General features: G+C 38.7%; 1 protein-coding gene across 1 annotated transcript in view; it reads left to right on the top strand.

The window, feature by feature from the left end:
* Nucleotides 1-27,233, top strand: part of kdrl.S (kinase insert domain receptor like S homeolog) — a 184,386-nt gene that overhangs the window by 85,613 nt on the left and 71,540 nt on the right. The window contains exons 5-9 of the mRNA XM_041574719.1: nucleotides 8,271-8,430; nucleotides 15,690-15,823; nucleotides 17,835-17,994; nucleotides 20,290-20,407; nucleotides 23,048-23,217. Of these exons, the coding sequence (XP_041430653.1) occupies nucleotides 8,271-8,430; nucleotides 15,690-15,823; nucleotides 17,835-17,994; nucleotides 20,290-20,407; nucleotides 23,048-23,217 (742 nt within the window). The remainder of the gene's footprint in view (nucleotides 1-8,270; nucleotides 8,431-15,689; nucleotides 15,824-17,834; nucleotides 17,995-20,289; nucleotides 20,408-23,047; nucleotides 23,218-27,233) is intronic.

Raw genomic sequence — 27,233 nt, 5'->3', positions numbered from 1 at the left:
TCTGTGCTGCAGTGGCTGCGACAAAAAAAAAAGAATATTTTCAGCATTTATATGGCATATTTTTTCTGGCCTCTGTGCTGCAGTGGCTGCGACAAAAAAAAAAAGAATATTTTCAGCATTTATATGGCATATTTTTTCTGGCCTCTGTGCTTCAGTGGCTGTGACAAAAAAAAATGAATATTTTCAGCATTTATATGGCATATTTTTTCTGGCCTCTGTGCTTCAGTGGCTGTGACAAAAAAAATGAATATTTTCAGCATTTATATGGCATATTGTTTCTGGCCTCTGTGCTTCAGTGGCTGTGACAAAAAAAATGAATATTTTCAGCATTTATATGGCATATTTTTTCTGGCCTCTGTGCTTCAGTGGCTGTGACAAAAAAAATGAATATTTTCAGCATTTATATGGCATATTGTTTCTGGCCTCTGTGCTTCAGTGGCTGCGACCAAAAAAAATGAATATTTTCAGCATTTATATGGCATATTTTTTCTGGCCTCTGTGCTTCAGTGGCTGTGACAAAAAAAATGAATATTTTCAGCATTTATATGGCATATTTTTTCTGGCCTCTGTGCTTCAGTGGCTGTGACAAAAAAAAATGAATATTTTCAGCATTTATATGGCATATTGTTTCTGGCCTCTGTGCTTCAGTGGCTGCGACAAAAAAAAAAGAATATTTTCAGCATTTATATGGCATATTTTTTCTGGCCTCTGTGCTTCAGTGGCTGCGACAAAAAAAAATGAATATTTTCAGCATTTATATGGCATATTTTTCTGGCCTCTGTGCTTCAGTGGCTGTGACAAAAAAAAAGAATATTTTCAGCATTTATATGGCATATTTTTTCTGGCCTCTGTGCTTCAGTGGCTGCGACAATTTTTTTTTATATTTTCAGCATTTATATGGCATATTTTTTCTGGCCTCTGTGCTGCAGTGGCTGCGACAAAAAAAAATTAATATTTTCAGCATTTATATGGCATATTTTTTCTGGCCTCTGTGCTTCAGTGGCTGCGACAAAAAAAACATAATTTTTCAGGAAAGTACACATGCCTAATTTTTCAGGGTTCTGCAACAGTGGCAAAATCGCATCTTTTATGGTCACCGCAGGTGATCAATAAAGTAGACCAAAACTGGGCCCACACTGCAGAATCAGTGTTTTTTGGTTCACTTCACTGTACATTGAATTACCTCTGCCTGACCGTGCACGTGCGCACAAGCACGGTGACTAATAAACACACCACTACAGAAATATTGCCACCAACAGGACGAACATCCTGGAGGTGACAAGCTCAACTAGTAATTAACAACTATTATTTGCTCACTTGACGGTATCATTCATTGCATTTTTTTGCGTTGCAGTAAGCGCCGCGTTTCGTCTTTGCGTGTGAACAGGCTGTAACCTTTACATGTAGACGCTGGACGTTTTAAAGCAGTTTATTACACAGGTTTAGAAATGTAGTGTGATTTCTGCCCTTTACAGCACAAAACGCAGCGCTGTGTCAACAATGTATTTTTCAGATACATTTTTGCCCTTGATCCCCCTCTGGCATGCCACTGTCCAGGTCGTTGCACCCTTTAAACAACTTTAAAATCATTTTTCTGGCCAGAAATGTCTTTTTTAGCTTTTAAAATTCGCCTTCCCATTGAAGTCTATGGGGTTCGCGACGTTCGCGAACCGTTCGCATTTTTGACGCAAGTTCGCGAATATGTTCGCGAACTTTTTTTCCGACGTTCGCTACATCCCTACAGATCATTACAAATGTAACCTGGGAATTTCTAAAAAGGATAGCACATAAAGGAACATTTCTCACCTGTATTTAGCATGGTAACTGTTCTTTTTTACATAATGGCTTTATTAATGACAAAATATTGCAATAGTTTATAAACTGACACCTAAACCCAGCTGAATATGGAAACATTATAATAATTTTGGTCTGTAGCGATCATACAGTCATACAATTCTATTTATGGGTTTATGAATTCTGCAGAGCAAAAAATGATCACAGCATATTACCAAAAATTAGAAGGCCTATGTTATATGTATATATAGTATAGAAAAATATAACTCAACCCATTATCAATATATTTAAGACATTTTGAGCATACAGCTACTAAAAAATGCATTACCCTTTAAACAACATAGGGATTGTTTGTGCATATATTGCAATATATTTAAGCTGGCCAACTACGTCAAAGTCATCCCATATCTGGCCAGTCCTATGCTCAATTTTCATCAGATTCATTATAAATTCTATTGCTTCATTATATAGCAATTTGGTAGCCTCATCCTCGGCTACCAAAATATAACAAATTGGCAACAAGATGTCTCTTCTACCCCTGCAGCAGCTTGCAGCTTTTCTTCCAAACCCTGGTGAGCCTACCATACCTTTTACTGCTTGGATCCGTATGTTTGCCTGGGAGCAAAGGGGACAGCATATATTCTATACATTACCATTACCTGATAATACCTATGAAACTGCTATTACTGCTTTAAAGAACTTTTTTGTGCCAAGAGTAAATGTGGTGACTGAAAGATATAAATTCCGCCAGGTGGACAGCGTAATGGCAAATCCACAGAGCAATTTGTAGCAGCTTTGAGAGAGCTGGTTGTTACCTGTGAGTTTTGGAATCTAACAGATGAAATGCTAAGAGACCAAATAATGGAAAAAACAAACTCACCTCGCATGAGAGAGAGACTGTTACTAGAGCAGGATTTAACCCTTGCAAAGGCTATTACAGTTGCTAGCCAAATTGAAACAGCAGTGGCAGAGGCTACAACTCTCAGTCAGAGAACTGCTGGGAATGTACAGAATGTGAATTCAACACTGTGGCCTAATAATGCATAGTCACAGGCAAAATACAGTGCTAAGGAAAGGGATTCACCTAAACTGTGCAGCAAATACAAATAAAAAATTCTACTTTCACTGTGGTTCAACACAACACACTGCAAATTATGTTACATGTCCTGCAAAAGCTGTACAGTGCCGCAAATGCAAAAAGGTAGGACATTTTGCTAAGATCTTTCATAGTTCTGCTAAACATGTTCATGAAGTCACTACTACAAATGTTACAGTATTAAGTGTGGATAAAGCTGGTACATTTATTCCAGACAAGTTTGTATGCACTGTCAATGTCAATGGTTCAGCTGTTTCTGTACTACCAAAGGATACTTTCTTGAAATACTTTGCAAAAGATCCACTTGTTGCACCTGCCCTGAAACTGGTCAGTTACTTAAAGGATGCAATCCCTGTGCTTGGTTTTTTGTCAATGACTGTACAATTTGAATCAAATACTGCAAAATGTGACTTTTACATTGTGAATAAGGGTACTGCTATACTTGGAAGGGATCTATTTGCTGCATTAAACCTACAATTAGTTGATGGTCTCATTACTACAGCACCAGTGCCTGCCAAACAGCCAGTGTATAAAATATCACCACAAAGGAACACTTCGCTGGGCTCTGCAAAGTACTTTGTACACAAAGTTAAGTTGAGACCAGATGTAAAACCAGTACCATTTCCTGATTTAGCATGAGAAAAACTTGCTATTGATATTGTGGGTCCTTTTGAAGATGCTCCTATAGACTGCAGATTTGCTATAACCTTGATAGACTATTACAGTAAATGGCTTGAAATTGCATTTGTTTCTCATATAACATCAGCCACAGTGATAACATTTCTGTCTACAGTCTTCAGCAGAGAAGATAATCCAAAGGAGTTAATATAAGACAACGGACCACAGTTTGTCTCATCTGAGTTTGAATCCTTTCTGAGAGAGAGGAATATTGTGCATAGGAAATCTTCAGTGTATTACCCACACCACAAGCAAATGGAGAAATCGAGCGATTCAACAGAAGTCTGAAAGAAGCATTACAGACAGCAAATCTTACTGAGAAATCTTGGAAAGTATTTACAACAGAGTTCCTACATAACTATAGAGCAACGTGCCATGCAACAACCCAATCATCTCCAGCTGAATTATTTCATGGCAGACAGATACGCACTAAGTTACATGTTGCAGACATCAAACTTCCACAAAATACTGTGCCTACAAAATTGTCTACTGCTGACTTTGTCAAACGTCAACAAGCCAAATGCAAGGCTTATACAGACAGAAAATGTGGTGCAAGAGAAGTGCACTTTCAGCCTGGATCTTTAGTCAGAATTAAGAAACCAGGAATGCTGAAACAAGGACAATCTAAATTTACTACACCACTTGAAGAGAGACGCCAGCGAGGACCATACACATATGAACTGTCTGATGGACGCATATGGAATGCAAGTCGTCTTGATCCTGTTAGATATGACTATGGAGAAGCTCCATTTGATACAGGACATTTTCCTACTCCTGATGTCAACTGCAATAGGCATGAGAAAAGTCAACCAATAAGGCATACTGAGAGAATCAGAAAACTACCTGCATGGACCAAGGACTTTGTGATGTGAAGAATGTATAATACTGTTTTAAAATGCTGTTTATTGTTGCTGTTTATTATAATTGTCCAAATGCTTTCCTACTATAGGGGGGATGTGTGGTATTTATACAAATGGCCTGTAGATGTAACTGTGCTCAAGACTGTGCATACTTTCTATACAGCTTGTGGTGTTAGAGTTGCTTACTGTTGTGTAATGGCTGCATGAGCCTGCTAATAAAGCACTGTTATACTCTACTCATCCTCAGCTACCAAAACATAACACCACTGGAAACTACCCAGGGAAAATTTAGCACCTATGCTAGCAAACTGGCTCATATAGTAAGTATAACAAATATTGGATTGGGGTTCACACCTTAGGGCTCATTTGCAAACCCAAGTGCAGCATGCAAAGTGGAAAAAAAGGGCCTCAAACCCACTTCAGTTTTATGTGGAAGGGGTACAATTTTGGGAGTTTAGGAAGGTGGCAGTGTGCAGAGGGCTGCTGTTTAGGAAGTGATAGAGGGGCAGTTCCCCCATTAGCATGACAGAGGCTGATATAACCTCAGACAGAAGTTTTGTGCTTTTAGTTTGCTGGGGGCTCAGCTGAGAAGGGACATTTATTTTGAGGCTAGATACTTTTTAAAAGATGGAGTGCTGTATAACAAAATAATTAAATGCCACAAAAGGAAGTTGACAGTCTCTAGGATACTGGGCCCAATAATATTTATCCAGCAAAACTAGAGAACCATGTGTTGAAGATCATTGGTTCAACCAAAAAAAACCTGGTGTTTGTTCCATATTGATTGACTGCTATGAGAAAATAAAGAATCTCCTTCCTATCAGTTGACTTGGAACAGCTTCCCTTCTTACAATCCTAAGTAAATTCCAGTCCCAGAGAATTTTACTAGTCAGCAGGAAATTATATTTTGTCGTGTGGAGACATTCAGTCGGCTTCCTGTACATAGAGGATGCCCGGGGAGGGGAGCAAGAAACAAGTAAAACATCAGTCAAAGTATATTGTATTGTTGTAGTTACAGTATTATGAAGTGACTACTAGCAGAATCCATGTCTTTCTGATATATGGAATACATTCTTATGTATTTTTTTTAAATTTTTTATGGCTGACCCAAAGCAATGGCAGTTCTGGAGTCCATCAATTAGGAGACCATTTGGAGAGTATGTTACTACACTGTTCTGAGTAGCTCTTGGAATTCTATGCAGTAGATATTTTTCTAATCTAGTTAGGAATTGAACTCTAACATTATTATCTTTATTTTTAAAGGTGTTGAATAACTGATTCAGCTTGCATGTTCAGTTTAAAACCAAGAGCAACTTTTACTATTGGCCCATTTTTCTCAGGAAAACTCCTTGAGGAAACAGAAATACTGTAGATTTGATTTGGGACCTGAAATATGCATGGCTTAGTCTTTGGAATTTTGTTGTTCCAGTTATGCATTTTTTCCCTTTTTTCATGAGTTTGCTGTAATTTTGTGGCCAGATCATGTTACGTAGTTATATTGTTATTTGAGTGGAGAATAAAGATTTGTTCATAAGTTCAATCTTTTTTTATGTACCGCTTGGCACTGTTGTTCCAGAGAAAGGATACATGTCCCAACATTGTCCTTGCCAACATTGCTTCAACGGAGGGAACAAACTGTTACTTAATGGGTAATTTAAATATTCCCCTGGAATATGCCTTAATTTAATTTGTTACTGTAGGCCTGGATATTGTGATATTTCAATAAGATGTCTAAGACTGGTTTTGAGGATAATTAATTGGGGGGGGTTCAGGCTGAACATCCATAGATTAGAGGTTACTGAAAGGCAATTTCTGTAGTACAGGGTGGAATCACAACAATTATGAAACATTACTGAACATACTAAAATGAGCTATAGTGGTAAAAGTGTAGGCTTGCTTTGTTTGATTTCAGTGCTGTTGCTGTTTTAAATTTACCATGATAAGTGCAACATGGCAGAAATTTTGATTGACAAGAGTTGCCTAACTTACGGCATTTGGTGAGAGAAGGCCCCTCTAGGATGAAATAACTAAAATGTGTTTGCATGAAAGAAAACAGCCGGCACAATTTCACACCCTTTACACTAATACTAGGGGGCTGATGGAAATATGGAACTAGTTAATAAAGTGGGCAAGACAAGTGATGAAACCTGTCACTATGAGACCTTTAGCCATAAGGGGGGTTAGCTATGGAGTCATTTTCTCTTTTACACTGGAACAAAAAAGAGCAGATATTGCATAACAGATTAATGTTCAAAAGTCCCCCATTTGACAGTCATGCCCTATGGAATTAAGCAACATGGCCATTTATACTGTGAATATAATTTCTGACTGATTTATGGCTTCTTGGGAACCTGCCCTTGTGAAAATGTAGACAGAGATATTATTTTATTATTATTTTATTAACAGCTAGAATTCTATTCTGGCTTTGGGAATTAACTTCTTACATCTAACAATTCTGACATTTTAAAACAAATGTGTGTGAAACCACCATATCTTATGGGATTCATCTCCGGTTTCTTGATGCCAGCAGTGCAGACATTGCATTTAAAGCACCAAGTCCTGGTAATTATCCCTTTGCATGCCTTTTTAATTAATAAGTTTAATATTAATAATCTAGCCTGCAATTATTATTGCATTATTAATAATATGAAATTATTATTCCAATTATTATTGTCAAATATCCCACAAAGGGGTATATTTTTAGATCAATAGTTTGGAGTAGGCAATTTAGACCTTTAACCTCATGCTACCACTGTGTCCAACCACTCAGGCATACCCTCTTGCCTCTGAATGGTCCAGGAACAAGGTAAGGAGGGAAGCTCTCAAACTACAGCAACAAAGAGAGCACATTAGTATCTCCTGTAGTATTAAATACCTAGCTCCAAACAAAAAGTCAAATTCTTAAAAATAAAAAACTTCTTATAGCTTGCTACCTGCCTCTGCAATTTGCTCATCTCTCCTCATGGCAGAAACAACGTTGCCTTTTGAGAGGGGGTAATCACAAATAGGAAGCTGTAAAACCTTCAGCTAAGTTGTGCAATTCTTATTGAGTTTCTGTTGAAAAGAATCTGCAGGTGTTTGTTGATAAACTATAACAAACAAGGGAAAGTTGTGCTCACCACTAATTTTTAAAAAACATTAGGCAGGGTTCAATGTGACCACAAAATACATATAGACAAATACATATAGACTAATACAAATACAAGAGGTCCTCTGCACTCAACCCATTGTCAATATATTTAAGATATTGAGACATTTTGTGCATACAACTACTAAAAAATGCCTTACCCTTTTAAAAAAACAGGGATTGTTTGTCCATATATTGCAATATATTTAAGCTGGCCAACTATGTCAAAGTCACCCCATATCTGGTGAATCCTACACTCGGTAGCTGTATGCAAAAAATGTCTCAATGTCTTAAATATATTGATAATGGGTTGAGTGCAGAGGACCTCTTGTATTTGTGTTTTTGGATAAGCAAGATGGTTTCCTCGAAAAGTTATAAGTTCAAGATTCTCAAAAACAAACTGAATCTGACTAGTTTCACTTCGCCGATAACAGAGAAACATTCGCCAAATGCATTGAAGTCTATAGATGACAATGTTTTTTTGACACATAACAATTTTTTGTGGTGAAACCTGCCGAAAAAATTTTGCTCATCATTACTAATTAATTGCTATTGCAAAATCACTAGTGGTGTTTGTCTTTGATGTTAATAAATATGCCCAAAACTTTATATCGGTGTGACATTTACCATTAATAATAGTGCAGCAGTAATATATTTTATAATCATCCATGGCAATGCAGTGAAACTCATGTTTCTTCTTTTTTATCTGTTACAGTTCTTCTCAAGGAAGGAGGTGAACACTTCAGAAATGAAGTGGGATCCACAGAAAGGTTTCAGCATTTTAAACACATCTCATTCTATTCATGAAGTACTGGAATGCCTTACAACGCTGAATGGAAACAAGTTCTCTTCTTTGTACATACCACAGAAAGAGAGTAAGGATAAAGAAAAATGGATGCATTTGTATTGTTAATTAAAGTGTCTCCTTTGATCTGTTAAGTGTACAAACCAAATCCAATTTTATTTGATTGAGATGCCCCCCCCCCATAAGAAATGGTTAAGCATAGTTAAATCATTTTTCCCTTTAACATAATGGGAATAGTGATGTGAATGCATAATTACAGCACATCTGAAGGAGCATAAAAAGCCTATAGTAGATATATGTTTCTTACTGATTTATCATAAGTAGATTATAGAATAAACAGCAGCTCTGCTAGGCCCTTTAAGGTGATGGCAGATGGGGAGATTTGGTGCCAATGGTGAAATCTGTGCTACTGAGAATGACAAATCTCCAGAAAATGCTTTTCCACAAGCAATGAAGTAAATCATCAGTGGGAAAACATACATAGTGTCTCACAAGGACACTTTGGGCAACTTCAGAAAACGAAGTACAGCATTTATTTTCCCACCTGCAATGACCGAAAGCATGGAGATGGACAATTTCATCACTTATTGGGGAATATAATTAAAGCTGCAAAGAGAAAACAATTAGCACAAAGAAGAAAAAAATTAGTATTTTGCAATGTAATATTGTTCCTTAAGCTGTTCCTTAAATTGCACACTTTTTAAAAGTGCTTGTTGTAATCTTTAGGAGCAAACAAAACAACTTTTTCAGTAAGAAGTTTTATTATATTCACTGAGCACTGACGCAAACTATAAAATGTGCAAAAATTCTTCCACTGTTGGAAGAGGTTGCTAAACATTTTTTTTCCGTGACTGACTTTTATTGTATTCTCTCATTAGAGAGTTCCTTGGTCAGTGCCCTGTCATAAGGTACACCAGTACTGTGGCGCAAAAGATATTGACACCGCACACCCCCAAAAAAATATATTCCCCATGTAATTTTCTAAGTTTCTCATATATATATATATATATATATATATATATATATATATATATATATATAGATATATATATATAGATATATAGATATATATATATATCCAGTAGTCCAGCTCATGGATTGGAGCTCACAGGCTGTCCTGTGGAAAGGTATTCTAGTGGGCCTGTGAGGAATCTCTCTCAGAGCAGGTAACAGAGCAGGAAGGACACCTCCCTGTGTGAGGAACTCCCAGAGGGGTTGGGGGTGCCAGTTGCCACTGCAACGTACAGAGAGGGGAGACCAAGTGACAAAGAGTCTGTCTGACTGAGAAAAGCCAGAAGGCTGAGCAATCCCCCAGGAGATGTGAGTACAGGGATGACCCCAATACAAGTGTTTTCTTACTGGTAGTCCATGAGGGACCCCGTTTAGTAAGGGAACTCCCGTGGGCAGGATTTATTTTTAGGATTTGTTTTGTATCCTGAAATGGTCACCCCTGTGTATATATAAACTGATATATATATATATATATATATATATATATATATATATATATATATATATATATATATATATATATATATATATATATATATATATATATATATATTGTAGCATGGTTGGGAAAATCATAGATAGTTCGCCGGCGAACAGTTCCCTACATCCCTAGCTCTGAGTAGCAGGGAGGTGATTAGCCTCACCTGGAGTAAAAAGGTGGGGGCTTAATTAAGGCTGCTCTCTGCCCTGGGGGCAAATTCACTAAGAATCGAAGTTGCGCCAGGTGCAACTTCGCCGCTCTTCGCTGCACTTCGCCGCACTTCGCCAGGCGAATTTTTGCCAGCGCTCCGCAAATTCACTAAAATGCGAAGTTGCGCACAGGGGTAGCGTAAGTTTGTGGCTACAACCAGAGGAATTAACTCCTGCACTAATAGTGGAAAGAGTGGTCCTGGATCGTTTTCTCCATGCTTTACCTGTTCGGCTGCAACGTTTTGCAGGCCAAGCTGATGCAACTAATGCTAACCAGATGGTGGCCCTGGTGGAGCGGTTTCTTACCACAGAGGATTTTCTTCAAAGTTCAACAGCTAAAAGTGCTGGCCCTAAGAGTCAAAAGGCACTGGGTATAGGTAAAGACCTACCAACCACTAAGGGGTGGAAAGAGGCTCCAAAAGGTGGAAATGATTCGATGACCAAGCCATTGAGAGGGCAAAGCCCTAAACCAGACCTGCAAGTTAGGGATAGAGGACAAGTAATTTGTTGGCGCTGTCATGAGCCAGGGCATATGGCAGCCAGTTGCCCACTTACCCTGGAACCCATGGATTGTAGCACTGCACAACCACATTTCTCCTTATTTGCTAAGCCTGTTTGTATTGCCCAACCGGGTGCAGAAGTGGAGCCACAAATGTGTACCATCAAAGTAGACGGGGAGGAAGTTTCTGGCGTTCTAGACTCTGGAAGTCTGGTACCTTTGGTTCATGCCAGCCTGGTAGACAAGCAAAAACTACAGTCATACCAGATGGGAGTTATTTGCATACATGGGGATGTTAAAAACTATCCCACAGCTTCCCTCTCCTTTGAAACGGCTGGTGGAATTTGCATTTATGAAGTGAGAGTGGTAACAAATTTAATGCATGATGTTATTTTGGGACGTGATTTTCCTGTGTTTTGGGACTTATGGGGTAAAGTAAAAGGGTGCAAGGAGGGAAGTGTGCCTCCAATGTCCCCAATATGTCCTGAATATTTAGAGTCTAATCTTCCCATATGTCCTGAGCCTTTAGAGTGTTTTTCCATAGGTAAGGCTGCAATTTTCCCTTAGAGATCTTGGTAGGAGAGGATGCAGAGCCTGAACTTGATCTGCCTGATCTACCCATTTCCCGGGATAATTTCGGCACTGCCCAACTAAGGGACCCGACCTTAAGTAAAGCTCGGGAACAAAAAAGGTTGTAAATGGGGTGCCCCAGGAACCAGGTGCTGATAAAATATTTCCTCATTTTGCAATGGAAAATGATTTACTGTATAGAGTAAATGAAGTACGGGGTGAGAGGATAGAGCAACTGATAGTTCCCCAAGCCCATAGACGTACAGTGCTGGATCTGGCACACGCCCATGTGTTAGGGGGACATTTGGGCTATGAGAAAACGAAAGACCGGGTGTTACAAAGGTTTTATTGGATTGGGGTACACCGAGAGGTAAAACAATATTGTGATTCCTGTCCCATTTGTCAGTTAACAGCCCCAATGCCACATTTCAAAAGTCCCCTTGTACCCTTGCCTATAATTGAGGTACCTTTTGACAGGATTGCCATGGATCTGGTAGGCCCTCTAGTCAGATCGGCTAGGGGACACCAATATATCCTTGTTGTACTTGATTATGCCACGCGGTATCCCGAGGCAATTCCACTAAGGAACGCCTCTGCAAAAAGCATTGCCAAAGAGTTGGTTCTGATGTTTACGCGTACTGGGATCCCAAAGGAGATCCTCACTGACCAGGGGACACACTTTATGTCAAAGGTAACAAAAGAATTGTGGAAATTACTGAAAATCACCCAACTGCGTACCTCAATTTACCACCCCCAAACAGATGGGCTGGTAGAGAGGTTTAACAAAACGCTAAAAGGCATGTTAAAGAGGGTGGTAGCTACGGATGGAAAGGACTGGGATGGCCTTTTACCTTACCTCATGTTTGCCATACAGGAGGTGCCCCAAGCTTCCACTGGGTTCTCTCCTTTTGAACTGGTGTATGGTAGACACCCAAGGGGTCTTCTGGATATTACTAAGGAGACCTGGCAACAGGAAGCCACTCCCTTTAAGAGTGCAATCGAACGTATCAGTCAAATGCAAGATAGAATTGAAATGGTTATGCCTATTGTACGGGAGCATTTGCAACAGGCTCAGGAGGCCCAGTCCAGGGTGTATAATCACTCGGCTAGGGTGAGAACCTTTAATCCGGGGGAAAGAGTACTTGTCCTTGTTCCCACAGTAGAAAGTAAATTCTTAGCAAAATGGCAAGGTCCTTATGAGATTGTAGAGAAGGTAGGAGAAGTTAATTACAAGGTTCATCAACCTAGGAAAAGGAAACCCTACCAAGTGTATCATGTAAATTTGATTAAGCCCTGGAAGGACCGGGAGACCCTGGCAGCTGTAACCTTCCCTAGGGAAACAGCAGGTAGTTCGGTTCCAGAGGTAAAAATATCTGAGACCTTGTCACCAAGTCAAACACAAGAGGTAAAAGAATTCTTACAAAAAAGTAAGGATGTGTTTTCAGAGTTGCCAGGACGAACCATGGTGATTAACCATGACATTATGACAGAACCTGTGGTAAAAGTAAACTTGAAACCCTATAGGATGCCTGAAGCTCGCAGGCAGGCGATCTCAGATGAAGTTAAAAAGATGTTAGAGCTTGGGGTAATAGAAGAGTCATGCAGTGAGTGGTCTAACCCCATTGTCTTAATTCCTAAGCCAGATGGCAGTCTCCGTTTTTGTAATGATTTCAGAGAATTAAATGAAGTCTCTAAATTTGACGCATACCCCATGCCCAGAGTAGATGAGCTGAATGAGAGGTTTGGCCTAGCAAGGTATATAACCACCCTTGACCTTACAAAGGGTTACTGGCAAGTTCCCTTAACTGAAACTTGGATGAAGCAGAGCACACTCAGATGGCTTACCAGAGAACGCCTGGTGCACAGGGTGGAGGTACGGCAGTCCCCAATATATAATTGAACGAAAGAAACTCTGGCACTCAAGGCAAGTGAAATGCAGGGTTCCCCCGGGGTTACCCCCTTAATCATGCTTGATTAAGGGGGTAACCCCGAAACGTCGCACGTCTGCACAAGAAATAAAAGCAAGGGGGAACCCTGCATTTCACTTGCCTTGAGTGCCAGAGTTTCTTTCGTTCAAGTTCCCTTAACTGACAGGGCCAAAGAGAAAACTGTCCCAGCTACATTTCAAAGGCTGATGGACCGTGTTCTTAAGCCCCATCAGAAATATTCCTCAGCCTATCTTGATGACGTGGTCATCTACAGCACAGATTGGCAAAGTCACTTACCCAGAGTCCAGGCTGTTCTGGATTCAATCAGAGCAGCTGGTTTAACAGCCAATCCAAAAAAATGTGCCCTTGGGTTAGAAGAGGCCCGTTACCTGGGATATGTAATTGGAAGGGGGTAATTAAGCCCCAGATACACAAATTGAGGCTATACAAAACTGGCCCCAGCCACTGTCAAAAAAACAAGTAAGAGCTTTTTTAGGAATGGTTGGCTACTACAGGAGATTTGTGCCCAATTTTGCCACTATCGCAGCCCCACTAACAGAGTTAACTAGAGGTAGAAAATCTGCCATGGTTACATGGAATCCAGAAGCAGAGACAGCATTCTAAAATCTAAAAACTGTTCTCTGTAAGTGCCCAGTTTTGATTACCCCTGATTTAAACCGTGAATTCATAGTTCATGTGGGACTAGGCTCTGTTTTGTCCCAGGTGATCAGGGGTGAAGAACACTCAGTGGCCTACCTTAGCAGGAAGCTAACGTCAGGGGAAAGAAATTATGCCATTGTGGAAAAGGAGTGCCTGGCCATTAAGTGGGCTCTAGAAGCCCTAAGATACTATCTCTTAGGGCGCCAGTTCAGGTTAGTGACTGATCACGCTCCTTTAACGTGGATGGCGCAAAACAAAGCGAAAAACGCCAGGGTAACCAGATGGTTTCTGGCACTACAAAATGTCAAGTTTGTAGTAGAACACAGACCAGGGAGTCAACAGGGAAATGCTGATGCTCTCTTTAGGGTACACTGTCTGGTGGCCAAGTGTGCTCAACCCAACAAGTTTGAGCAGAGGGGGAGGATATGTAGCATGGTTGGGAAAATCATAGATGGAAAGTATATCCCTCCCAGAATCCTCTATGAAGCAGTGCAGAGGGATGTGAAAATGAGGCTCTGAGTAGGGATGTAGCGAACTGCCGAGTATGTGTTCGCGAACGCCGTTCGCGAACACCGGCAAAAAATGCGAACAGTTCCCGAACAGTTCGCGAACTTCGAACATCCGAAAATCGTTCGATTCGAACGATCGAAGGATTTTAATCATTCGATCGAACGATTTTCGTTCGAATCGAACGATCGAAGCCATTCGATCGAATGATTTCATTCAATCCAATGGCTTAGATCGTTCGATTCGAACGAAAATCGTTCGATTTTAGCGATCGAATGGTCGAATGGTCGAACGATTTTGACGCGAACGCCTATTGGCGAACGTCGCGCGACGTTCGCGAACTTGCGGCGGACGCGAACAGTCGAAGTTCGCGCGAACTAGTTCGCCGGCGAACAGTTCGCTACATCCCTAGCTCTGAGTAGCAGGGAGGTGATTAGCCTCACCTGGAGTAAAAATGTGGGGGCTCAATTAAGGCTGCTCTCTGCCCTGGAGAGAGAGAGAGAAAGGAGAGGTACTGGAGGGCTGTGTTAAAAAGTTTGCATAGTAACTGCATGTTACCTGTGTTTAAAGCATAAGGACTTTTATTGCTGGGCACAAGTTTACAGAAAGAGACACGTTATCTGGTAGCAAGGACTGGCTACCAGCTACTGCCTTAAGTGTTTGGGGAGCGGCTGCTTCCAGGAGAAAAGCACAAGGTATCTCCAAATGACTTTGAGTTAACAGTTAATTTTGTTTGCTGGACTTATATTGCCCAAGTGGGAGACTGTGGGACCTTTGGGAAAAGGACATTTTCATTTATCAGTACAGCTGGATTATTTTTGTTTACTGCCTTCCCAAAGGGTATGAACTGTTATGTTGGTGTTTAAGCTGCTGTGTTAAATAAATGCACACGTGAGATCAGCTGGAAACCTATGTACTGTCTACTGTCTGTGTGAAAGGAGTGCTGCTGCTGCTACTACCGAAAGAGTGATCCCCCACAATATATATATATATATATATATATATATATATATATATATATATATATATATATATATATATATATATACACACTGTACATACCAGTATATACCATTACCAAAGGTGAAATAGAAGCCATAGTTTCAATCAACTTTCAATTAACTTTTATTAGTCAAATGCAGAAATCTAAAAGAAGTTTCTCAATAATTGCTTTGTCAGCTAAAGGTTATTGCACTGATGCAAAATTAATTATATTAATATAATATATATAAAACCACCACTAACAAAGCATTTATTATGGACAGTGTTCCACTGCAAGAACATGTATCTATAAAACATTAATTTTCAGCAGCATGTTATGGCTAGCATTTAATAAGATTTGTAGGGGATTATTTACTAAAATCTTAATTTTTGTGATGACATCAGATACTGGGATATATCATACTGGGATATAATATCTCATGCCACTAATTCATATGCTACTTTCTATTCCTCTCATTGCAGATTATAATGTCAATATTACTACTGCGACAGCAAGTGCAACAAGATTGCTGGTGGGGGAACCACTGACACTTTTCTGTAAAGGAGAAACTGGATACAACTCGAGGGTACTTTTGGATTGGGTACATGGCAAAAAGGTGAGAACATATTGCTACAGGTTTAAATAATAGGACAGCTGAAGCCTAACTAAAGAAGTAGGCTAGAAATGTTGTACATTATGTTTTGGGCTTCTATACCAGCCCAAGGCAACCACAGCACGTTAGCAGTGAAGATCTGTGTCTCTGAAGATGCCCCAGTAGCTCCCCATTTTCTTTTCTGTTGATTGCAGCACATGCTCTGGGCTGCTGTCACTTACTGAGTTTAGGGACTGACTCAAATATACTGTATATACAGAAGAGAAATGTCACAATATAAGGCTGATTAGTAATTAACACAGATAACTACTACATGGCAGTTCAGAAACTAGTGCAACTAGCATGAGGATGTAATAATCAGCCTTGTATTCAGCTTATATTACAGACAAAACCTAATTTTCTGCTTGTAAATTTTGTGATGAATCCCTAAGCTTAGATTCTCAACAACTGCTCAGAGCCCAGTGAGCATGTGAGTGTCGCAGACACTTTCCAAGATGGTGACTCCCCTGTGACCCCCAAGTTTGAAGTCCTGGATCATTGCTACTGTTGAGAAGCTGAAACATTAGGCTGGTACAATAAGTTCATTATATAAATAATAATTTTTAGGGTTTAGTTCTCCTTTAATTGAAATGCCTTTACTTACGTATAAAGAGATCCAGTAGTTCTAATATTTGACATACATGGATTATATTAATTATGACTACAACAAATTCGGCTCTCACACACCCTAATGTAATGAAAGGTAAAGATACCTGGTGCTCAGGGGTAGAGGTTCGGCCACCTCACAAATACTGATCCATAGAAAAAAGTCCAATGGCACACAGGATTGATGCAAGCAAGATTGCCTTGCGTGTTTAATGCGGAGTCCGGAGTTTTGTTGCCCCAGTCCATCGGGTATTTGTATAATACAACAGTAATCAAATAATATGCATTTTGTATATACACAATTTGTACAGAATAATATGCATATGCCTTTCAATACCTAAAAGGCTTGTTATAAACTAGTGTTTTTATTGATATCCTTATCTATGACAATGTCTGGTGGCAGATAGTGATGAGCAAATTTATTCGCCAGGCATGGATTCACGCCAAAATTCCGCACTTCACCACCCGCAAATATTTTTGCGAAACTGCAGCAAAAATTTGTTGCATAAAATTTCGCTGAGACAAAAATGTTGTACTCTTATTTTAAAGAAATAAATGATAGAAGTCACTGAAGCATTTTATGACCAGATAAGGACACAAAGCCACAGTCTTATGGACTATAAACAAAAAACAATGAATTATTTATAAAATACTGTATTAAAGAGTAGTCAGTCATGTCTATGTTGTAACTTTACTACATTGTTCCCCAAAAACATATACATATATGCAAGTGCATGTTCTCTCTCTCAAACTATAAGAATATATTTCTTACCTATATATTTGTGGTTTTTTGATCTAATTTATATGTAAGATTCATTGAACATAATAATAACTACCATGCATGGGTAATGCAAAATAATGCAACCCTTTCCAGAGTAGCAATGAACACATTCATTGTGATCCTGGCCTCTAAATGAAGTGCCTTGTCCACTATATTTGTATTTTCAAACAGTGGAAAATATTTATATTTGATAGTTACATATATAAGTCTACCAGTATGCATGTAGTTTATGCCCATTTCTACAATTTATAAGGTATACATGGCATTAAAGGGGTTGTTCACCTTACATGAACTTTGAGCATGGTAAGGTAATAGTCTGCAATTGGTTTTATTTTATGTTTTTTTTTAGATATTTAGCTTTTTATTCAGCAGCTCTCCAGTTTGCAATTTTAGCAAGCTGGTTGCTAGGGCCCAAATTACCCTAAAAACTATGCACCAATTTGAATAAGAGACTGGAATATAAATAGGAGAGGACCTGACTTGAGAGTAATAAAAAGTAGCAACAATAAATTTGTAGCCTTACAGAGCATTTTTTAAGATTTTACATTATTCAGCTTTTGTTTACCATGATTTATTTCTCTCCTATAGGTATTAAAATCCATTTCAGCCTTCAGTAAGGAAACACTTCCTTATGTTGGAATAAGAACTGTGAATATCACACATGTTTCAATGCATGATCAGGGAGTTTACACCTGCCAAGATAAAATATATAAACAAAACTTCAAAAAAGTTAACATTAGAGTTTATGGTGAGTAGATTGGGCACTGAAACTTATTCAGTAGTTTCTATTTTGTAACAAGAAATATAATTCACTTTCACTATCATCTCTAATTCACAGGGAGAATTTCTAGTATAGTGGTTAAATTTAATCTTAAAGACCCCAGCACGAGGACTCGCAGCAAATGGATTAATGGATAGTTTTAGACATGTATTGAATTAAAGCACCATACTTGACTTAAACAAAACAATAGCATTAGAACATATACTATGTAGCTTGGGAGTCCTTGCTTCCCAGGAGCCCCTGATACTATCAGTCATTTGGTAATTTACAAAGAGTGGGGCATGGTAAAAAGTGGAAAAAGGAGATGCAAGCCACCATATTTCTTTCAGTTTGTGTTCTGACATGAACACTCATGGCTCTTTGGGCACGATAATGGAGCGTAAGAACCTGTGCCTCCCCAAAGAAGAACAGACTGGGATGTATATAAGAACCCCCGATGTTGCCCAGTAACTTGTGTATTATTTAGACACTCAAGTTAGGGAACACTAGTTGGAGCATGATGCTAAGGAGGCCTGTGCTTAGAGCTGTAAGGTGCAGAGAGACTTGTTTTACCTCTTTATATTTTGTGTTAGTGTCTCTGCGATGGTCCTAGGTGAATAAAGTACAAAATCAGCTGTCACTTAAATGGTCAAACCTCATTTACTTTAGTCATTGTATTAGTTTAATTTCTTTTCAGTTTATCAAAAGAAAGTGTGACCTACATTTCATGCAGTCTGGAAAGTAGATGAATATGGAATGCTCTGGATGAAAGTTAAGGATCACTTTCCTACACAAAAAGGATTTTGTGAACAAGGCAGCATGTTTATTTTTCATTGGTGTGGAGTAGATGTGACTTGAAAGCTGTTGTGCTGGATTTTCTACACACTCACATTTTTGGCAATTCTGATTTTAAGCAGCAATACATTTTTTTTATAACCTCCTTTTCCCCCTGCCCTTCATTAAAACTCTTAAGTCAAAATGATAACTGCCTCAGTTTTGTGTTCTCCAGGCTATTATTTAATAGGAGCTTGAAGCTGCATTCTATTATTGGTCATTCTTAATGTAAGCAGTGCTGACCTCAAAACGATAACAAAAAAATGTAAAAACATACTTTTTGTAAGCATGGTTATTTTCTTCAAGGACAAATGTTTTAATTTTCATGTTCATTTAATTCCTGGATGGTTGACCACAAACTTCCTTTTCACCTCCCAGAGTTTTTCTTTTGTGTGTAATATTCCCTAAATACAAGTGATCTGTGGGTGTGGTCATATAAAACTGGTGGGCATGGCCAACCATAAATGGCACTGTTGTAGGGATAACTACCTAGGTTTTCTCATACCCTGTATAAATATTTTATACACATATGCCAGCATGTTACTCTGTTTTAGGCTAGGGCCATATGGGGGCCGGAATCAGCTGGCTGATTTCAGCCCTTCCACGGGCAGTAGCCTCCTTTTTCACTTCTGCATTGAATCAGCTCTGCGTGAACAGATTTTGGTGGATTTTGGCTCCAATTGCAAAGACTCGAGGTTCTTCGCTGAAACCCACTGAGTCTGTTCGCACTGAGCAGATTCAATGCAGAAAAGAGAGAGGAGGCTACTGCCCCCGTATGGCTGAAATCAGTCAGCAGATTTTCGCCCCTGTGTGGCCCTAGCCTTAGGACATACTACAGGAAAGTTTAATGTTATAATAACCATTTAAAAAGCTGTCCACAACATCAAAAGGAAGGTGTTTAAGAAATGTTCCTTTGTGTAATATCTAAAAATACTTCAGGGGTCATTTACCACTGCAAGTACAGCCAAAGTCCAAAATGCAATTTGGAGAACAGTCAGCATGTTTTTCCCAACACAATGTAATGGTTTTCCCAGAACTCCAGCACCATTTTGGTCACCAGGCCCTTTGTTTATCTAATTTAAAGAATGGTGATTTTAAATTTGCTAATGGAAATAACTTTAAAATAACTTGAAATTTTAGATATATTGTAATGTATGGGCAAACAAACCAAGAGCACAAATGGGGAAGACCTTATTTGGGACAGAGAAACATGGTGAGAACTGGTGTTGAGCTGTTGAAATTCTGAAGTCAGAAAGTCTCTATGTAACAAGGTATGTTCCCCATACAATACATCTCAAGATGGTTTAGCATACATCGCAGCCATCTTGCTTAGCGAATGACATTCTGAATCAACTGCATAAGATTTTTTTTTGAGGAGAAGCTATTTATAAATGTTTTGCTCTGTTTGCAAATTATTTCACCTGTTGCAATGTCTTGGTTTCCTTTTAGAAAAAGGATTCCTGAACATAAGTACTTCAGATGGGAAAAAATATGAAGTGAATGGAGTTACTAAAAAAGTTAAGTTGACTGCCGAGGTTGACGCATTGCCAGAGCCTGTTATTACTTGGTGAGTCACTGTTAATCATGACAAATTTCCAGAAAATTATCTGTTTTCCTTTTACTTTAGTTCCGTGTTCTAGACTGAAAAAGATCAGCCAGTTTCACAACAACAAATTGCAGTGAAACAATTGTAATTTATTCATATTGCTGAAGAAGTTATTCTATTTTCATCTACAAATTGGGTGTTTTACCACAATTTGCAGCATTGTAGCCAATACTATTACACAGTTATTGAGACTTAAAGTGAACCTGACAAAGTAAAAACCTATAGGATCCATGATACTCTGTGCTGTTTTGGCCTCTAAAAATTTTTACACATTTATTTTGTATTTTTCATACTATTCTTTCATCTAGCATTATACCACTCCATAGAAGATACCTTGTACCTTCCAGGAACTTAAATGTATAAAATACACCTAGGGGCCTATTTACTAACATTCAAATTTCTAATTTGTTTCTATTTTTTCTGTTAAACTTTTTCTTTATTTCTCTAAAGCTTTGAAATTTTGAGATTTATAAAGTGTAAAAACCACATAAAAATGTACTAAAAAACTTTGGCAAGTAAAAGCAGTTGAGGTCCTATAGACGTCAGTAGGATCTGCAATGATCCTATTGGACCTTTTTTTAGCCATTATACATTTTTTAAATAGTAATTGTCTGAAAAAACAAAGTTAAAGAGCATTTTTTTTTGTTCATACTTGTTATATTTCAATCTTTTGTTATATAATAAGACATACGTGATTTTAGAGAAATACAGTTTAATCATAGTTTAAAAAAAAAAACTTTAGAATTGAATGTTGATAAAGGGCCTCCCTGTGTATAGGGCTTGTATAAGATGTATTCTGCCTGTTGTTTTAATTTAAAAAATGTATGGTTTTCATAATCTTTTGAAGAACAATGAAATTCAAAATGCTTTCTTATTAAACTTGGTCAAAAGTGTTAAATCGCTGCACCAAAAAAATTCTCCAGCTTTGAGGTAAAAACCCTTCTACCCTTTTTGGCTTAATTAACCAACGTGAAATGAAAAAAAACAGAAAATGCTAGTTAAATAATGGACCAATGACAGAATATCAGCTTTTCTTGCCAACAATGTTATTTAACTGGGATGGCAGTGGATGTGATTTACTTAGACTTTGCTAAAGCATTTGATACAGTGCCACACAAAAGGTTACTGGTTAAATTAAGGAATATTGGCCTGGAACATAGTATTTGTACCTGGATAGAAAATTGGCTAAAAGATAGACTACAAAGAGTGGTGGTAAATGGAACATTTTCTAATTGGACCAGTGTTGTTAGTGGAGTACCGCAGGGCTCTGTACTAGGTCCCTTGCTTTTCAACTTGTTTATTATGGGCATAGAAAGTACTGTTTCTATTTTTGCAGATTTTACTAAATTGTGCAGAACTATAGGTTTCATGCAGGATGCTGCCACTTTGCAGAGTGATTTGTCAGAGTGAAGTTGAGAAACTGGGCAGCAAACTGGAAAATGAGGTTCAATGTTGATAAATGCAAGTTTATGCACTTTGGTAAAAATAATGTAAATGCAAGTTATACACTAAATGGCAGTGTGTTGGGAGTTTCCTTAAATGAGAAGAATCTAGGGGTTTTTGTAGATAACAAGTTGTCTAATTCTGGGCAGTGTCATTCTGTGGCTACTAAAGCAAATAAAGTTCTGTCTTGCATAAAAAAGGGCATTAACTCAAGGGATGAAAACATAATTATGCCTCTTTATAGGTCCCTGGTAAGGCCTCATCTGGAGTATGCAGTGCAGTTTTGAACTCCAGTCCTTAAGAGGGATATAAATGAGCTGGAGAGAGTGCAGAAACATGCAACTAAACTGGTTAGAGGGATGGAAGACTTAAATTATGATGGTAGACTGTCAAGGTTGGGGTTGTTTTCTTTGGAAAAAAGGCGCTTGCGAGGGGACATGATTACACTTTACAAGTACATTAGAGGATATTATAGACAAATAGCAGGGGATTTTTTTTACCCATAAAGAGGATCACCGTACCAGAGTCCACCCCTTCAGACTCAAAGAACTTTCATTTGAAGCAACGTAGGGGGTTCTTCACAGTCAGGACAGTGAGGTTGTGGAATGCACTACCAGGTGATGTTGTGATGGCTATATCTGTTAATGCCCTGGCTTGGATGATTTTTTGAACAGACCGAATATCAAAGGCTATTGTGATACTAAACTCTATAGTAAGTATATGGGTATATATAATTTATGTGAAAGTATGGAGGGGTGTGTGTGGGTACTGGATTTTCATTTGGAGGGGTTGAACTTGATGGACTTTGCCTTTTTTCAACCCGATTTAACTATGTAACCAAAATGTTTTCACTGGTGATAAAAAATGTGAACAAAAGAATTTTGTTTCAGGAATTTTCTAAATCTTCACCTTTGTAAAGTGAATTCTTCCTTTTGTTTCTGAATATTTGCATAATAAATTCTTCTATGCAGTTATCTACTCTAATTTGGAAAAGCTGGGATATTTCAATGTAAAATACTTTTTTGGGAAACTTTTAAAAAAATATTAATGCCCCTGAAGGTTTGCCTCATGACTCTGCTGAAAGGACATGGCTGGTTACTTTCTCTAACTGCTAAAATAAAGAATTTCCATATCTTTTAATATTATTTTCCATGAAAGGTACAAGAATGGAGTGCTTATAGCTGCAAATCACACCTGTTACAAACCTGAGCCAGAGGAGTACAGTCTGGTTGTAAAGAACCCAAGTGACAAGGATTCTGGAAATTATACCATGGTTCTCGACAACTCTTGGTATAGGAAGAGCATCAGCTTCATTTTGAATGTCAATGGTAAGTGGTGATTATGTATGATTGGAATAAATAATTTAAGATTTTTCTACATACATATTTAATATAGTTATTTCAGTAATCACCAGTGTACTATAGCAGACCTGCATACTAATGTAAATGTATATTCATTTGTAGGGTTGCTCATTTGACCACAATTATAGAAACCATAACCTAGAATATTATAATTTCCTTTTAAAGAACAAAGAAAAGCCAAATCAATAGAGAGTAGGGGGCAGGGGACAACCTTTAGTGTTAATAATTGCATACCTCAGACCCCATGCTTGGTGCTCCATGTGCCCCCTTAAAGATTTTTTTGTGGGTGAGGATGGCCCAGTCATTGGTAGTAACTACCCTCTTGCACTTAATAAATATATGGCTTCAGAGATGTTTTGGAGGATGTTGATCAAGGTGACAGGGTCTTTTTATGCTTTTGAGAAGCCATTTGCTATCTCTTGTGCATCTCCATAAGGATCCATCATCCCTCTCTCTATCCAACCTGTAAAAAGGGTTTAAACCTTTGCATACAGCAATGTACACTGTAATGAGGCAAAGATTGAACTTGCCCATATGCGGCTGCTGTCATAGCCTAATTGAGTTCCTTTGGCTTCCTACGTAAGCATTGTTATTATACCCTTCATGATCCCCATCTGGTTCTAGCCTTAAATGGGAAGGAAACCTCCTCGGCGCTAACCCCCCACCCCCCCTCCCTCCTCCCGTGTATTGCCCCCTCCCTCCTCCCCCCTGGCCTACCCCTCCCGCTGGGCAAATGCCTCTAACTTGTTACTTACCCTTCTGCGCAGGTCCAGTCCAGGGAGTTCACAGCCGATATCTTCTTCCACGCGATCTTCTTCCTCCTTTGACCGGCGCATGCGCAGTAGGATCATTTCACCGGTACGATCTACTGCGCATGTGCGTGACTTTTGGCGCATGCGCAGAAGATCCGTACCAGCGAAATGCTCCTACTGCGCATGCGCCAAAACGCCGGTCAAAGGAGGAAGAAGATCGCGTGGAAGAAGATGTCGGCTGTGAACTCCCTGGACTGGACCTGCGCAGAAGGGTAAGTAACAAGTTAGGGGCATTTGCCCCGCGGGAGGGGTAGGCCAGGGGGGAGGAGGGAGGGGGGGCAACACACGGGAGGGGGGGAGGGGGGTTAGCGCCGACGAGGTTTCCTTCCCCTTTAATAGATATATAGGCTTTGTTTTTAATGTGTATGGCTCTGCACTATACATTAATCATAAAACAAAAGCACTCAGAGCTATATTCTTTGGTCTGTTTCACAAAAAATCCAGGTATTTAGCTAGAGGCCCAGGTCTCCAGTGCAGGATCACCTTCTTAAAGTACCCAATACCTACTGTATGTCTTCAATGACCACTAGTTCCTTAACTACATACAGTATTTCTATCCAACATATATGTACACTTGCATCATCCATTGTCCCATCAAACTAAAGTTTCCTTTTTCTTGTGTTTTGAATGGTGTTTTGTTTATTTGGGCTAGGGCCTGGATGTGGTCAAAAACACTGCAGCCCTATAGCTGTACCCAATAATAAATAATTGTAAAATATTCCCTGCAATTAAATTAAATTACTGACTAAGGCACACAATGCTTGTAACAGCTACTCTGGACTCTGCCTCGGGCCCCGTGACCACAGCTAATACCTACATGTTGCTTTGGAATTCTGCTATACTATCTTTAGAAAGAAATGTTTTTTTTTGTTTGATGCTGACGTAGTGGAAGGGGAAAAGAGAAAACATCTACAATTCCACTGTAACTGTAGGTATTTTCCCAATTAATTGCAGTTAATTGAGTAGAATGTGCTGATGATGTTAAAAAATACACTATTCCAGGTGGCAAGCAGCTTAGCTTGTAAAATTTTCAGCTATTTAACTAACACACACACAAAATTGAAGACATGCTGTATGCACAGACACCTTCCAAGTCTCTAATTAGCTAGCAAATGTGAGCAATTTTCACCACTGCCTCCATGAGTCTTGGCTGCCTTCAGGCAGCCCTCTGATCCCTGGCCTCCTTTTATCATTTACTTTGAAGTGTAAGGGAAGGTTCACAGAAAAACATTATCTCAAGTTCATTACAAAGGGTTACCTGTTGTTAAATTAAATTAAATCTGGTTTGCCAGCCTCCAAAAAATCTGAAGAATTCACATGACATGGTTTTACTTTTTAATTTTCTCCATGCATGGCATTTGTGAACCTCAAAAATAAAAAATATTGAAACACAGAGAAATTGACAAACACTGCACCAATTACCATTTAAAGGGGAACTATTATATATATATATATATATATATATATATATATATATATATATATATATATATATATATATATATATATATATATATATATATATATAGAATAAAGTACCCAACATTTTTTCATTAATAATATACCATTCGAATTGTGAATAAAATTGAACTTATTAGAGTTTTAAAAAATTCACATTATTCTTGAATTCAACCTTTCAGCCCCAAGGGATAGTGCTTTGCTGATTGGGTCTTAGAACAAGACTTTCCAAGTGAATTAGCCAACTGCTGACAGAGTGGTCATCCCCACCTGTAGTTTAAACTAGAACTGAAATGCACTTGGCATCCATTCCTCTGTGCTGTACAAGCCCTCTGACACTGAGGTCTTTATCATGGAAGCCAGAAATTAGAATCACTTAACCAGGACTGTAATAAAATTATCCATGACTTTGGGCTGTATTTGAACTAATGAACTTTTAATTGACAGGTATTTACCCCAAGGTTAGTACCTTCGCTTTGTTTTGAAAGATGTATTTTTGCATTGAGCATGACAGTCTCTCTACTTTGAACAGATATAGCAGAGATAAATTGAGATCCTCACATTGGCATCTCCTGTGAATGTTAAGTTTCACCTGCTGATTAGATATATTAATGTCAGAATATATACAGCAATAACCTGCCTTTTGTGCCCAAAAAAGGGTTGCTTTTAATTAACCTTTAGTATGATGTAGACATTGGTATTCTGAGGCAGTTTACAATTTTTCATTTTTTGTGTTTTTTTAGTTGTTTAACTTTCTGTTCAGCAACTCTCCAGTTTGGTATTTTAGCAGCTATGTGGTTGCTAGAGTCTTAATTATTGTAGCAACCAGGCAATGGTTTGTATGACAGACTGGAATATGAATAGGAGAGGGACTGATAAGGAAGTTAAGTGATAAAAAGTAAGAATAACATTTTGACTGCCAGGGCTGATGGCCCCCATTTGAAATCTGGGCAGCAAGGGGGCTACTACAGAGGAAGCAGACCCTACAGCAAGGGGGGGTGCAGGAGATATAGGGGGCCCCACAAGTCCCTAATTAATGAGCATTTTTAATGAGCAATTGTATTGGTAAAACAGGACAACCTCTGCATATTTTTGGGGCCCTACAATTATTTTGCTGTGGGACCAAGTAACATCTAGTTACGCCACTGCTGGAAATAGGCAGAAGATTAAAAAACTATAAATAATGAAGACCAATGTCATAGTTGATAGGAATAGGACATTCTATACCATACTAAAACTGGACATAAAAGTGAACCACCCCTTTAAAAAGCTGGAAGGAACAGGTTGAAGATCTGTACCCTGTCACCATAATTACACTTTCAGGCATGCACTGTCTATTGTTGCCTTTTAGCTATGCATTTTCAGTCTCTGACATTGTGGAAGAGTTAATGGTTTAGGCATGAGAGTGGAATGAAGGCTGACGTAACCAAAACAAGCAATGTTTATTAATGCATTCCACTGCCATACTATCTTCTATTCACAGAGAGGAATGTTGGATGAAGCCAAATTTATCACTTTTCTTATATTTTTAGCTTCCAATTATTTGGAACTTGGTCCAAAAATCCTGGGGTCAAAATAAAGAGATTCATTCCACCTAGCATGCAATCCCAGATTTGGTCTCTTTTCAGCCCAAGGTCACTCTAGGGTCTGGGAAGAGGCACACTTTGGATTTTTTATTCACTTGCATGAGAAAGTGGCTCTGCATTTTATAGC

This window comes from Xenopus laevis, chromosome 8S (genome assembly GCF_017654675.1).
Source record: "Xenopus laevis strain J_2021 chromosome 8S, Xenopus_laevis_v10.1, whole genome shotgun sequence".
NCBI classification, from domain to species: Eukaryota; Metazoa; Chordata; class Amphibia; order Anura; family Pipidae; genus Xenopus; species Xenopus laevis.
Note: the sequence above shows the minus strand (reverse complement) of the source record. Positions and strands in the feature narration are given on the sequence as shown.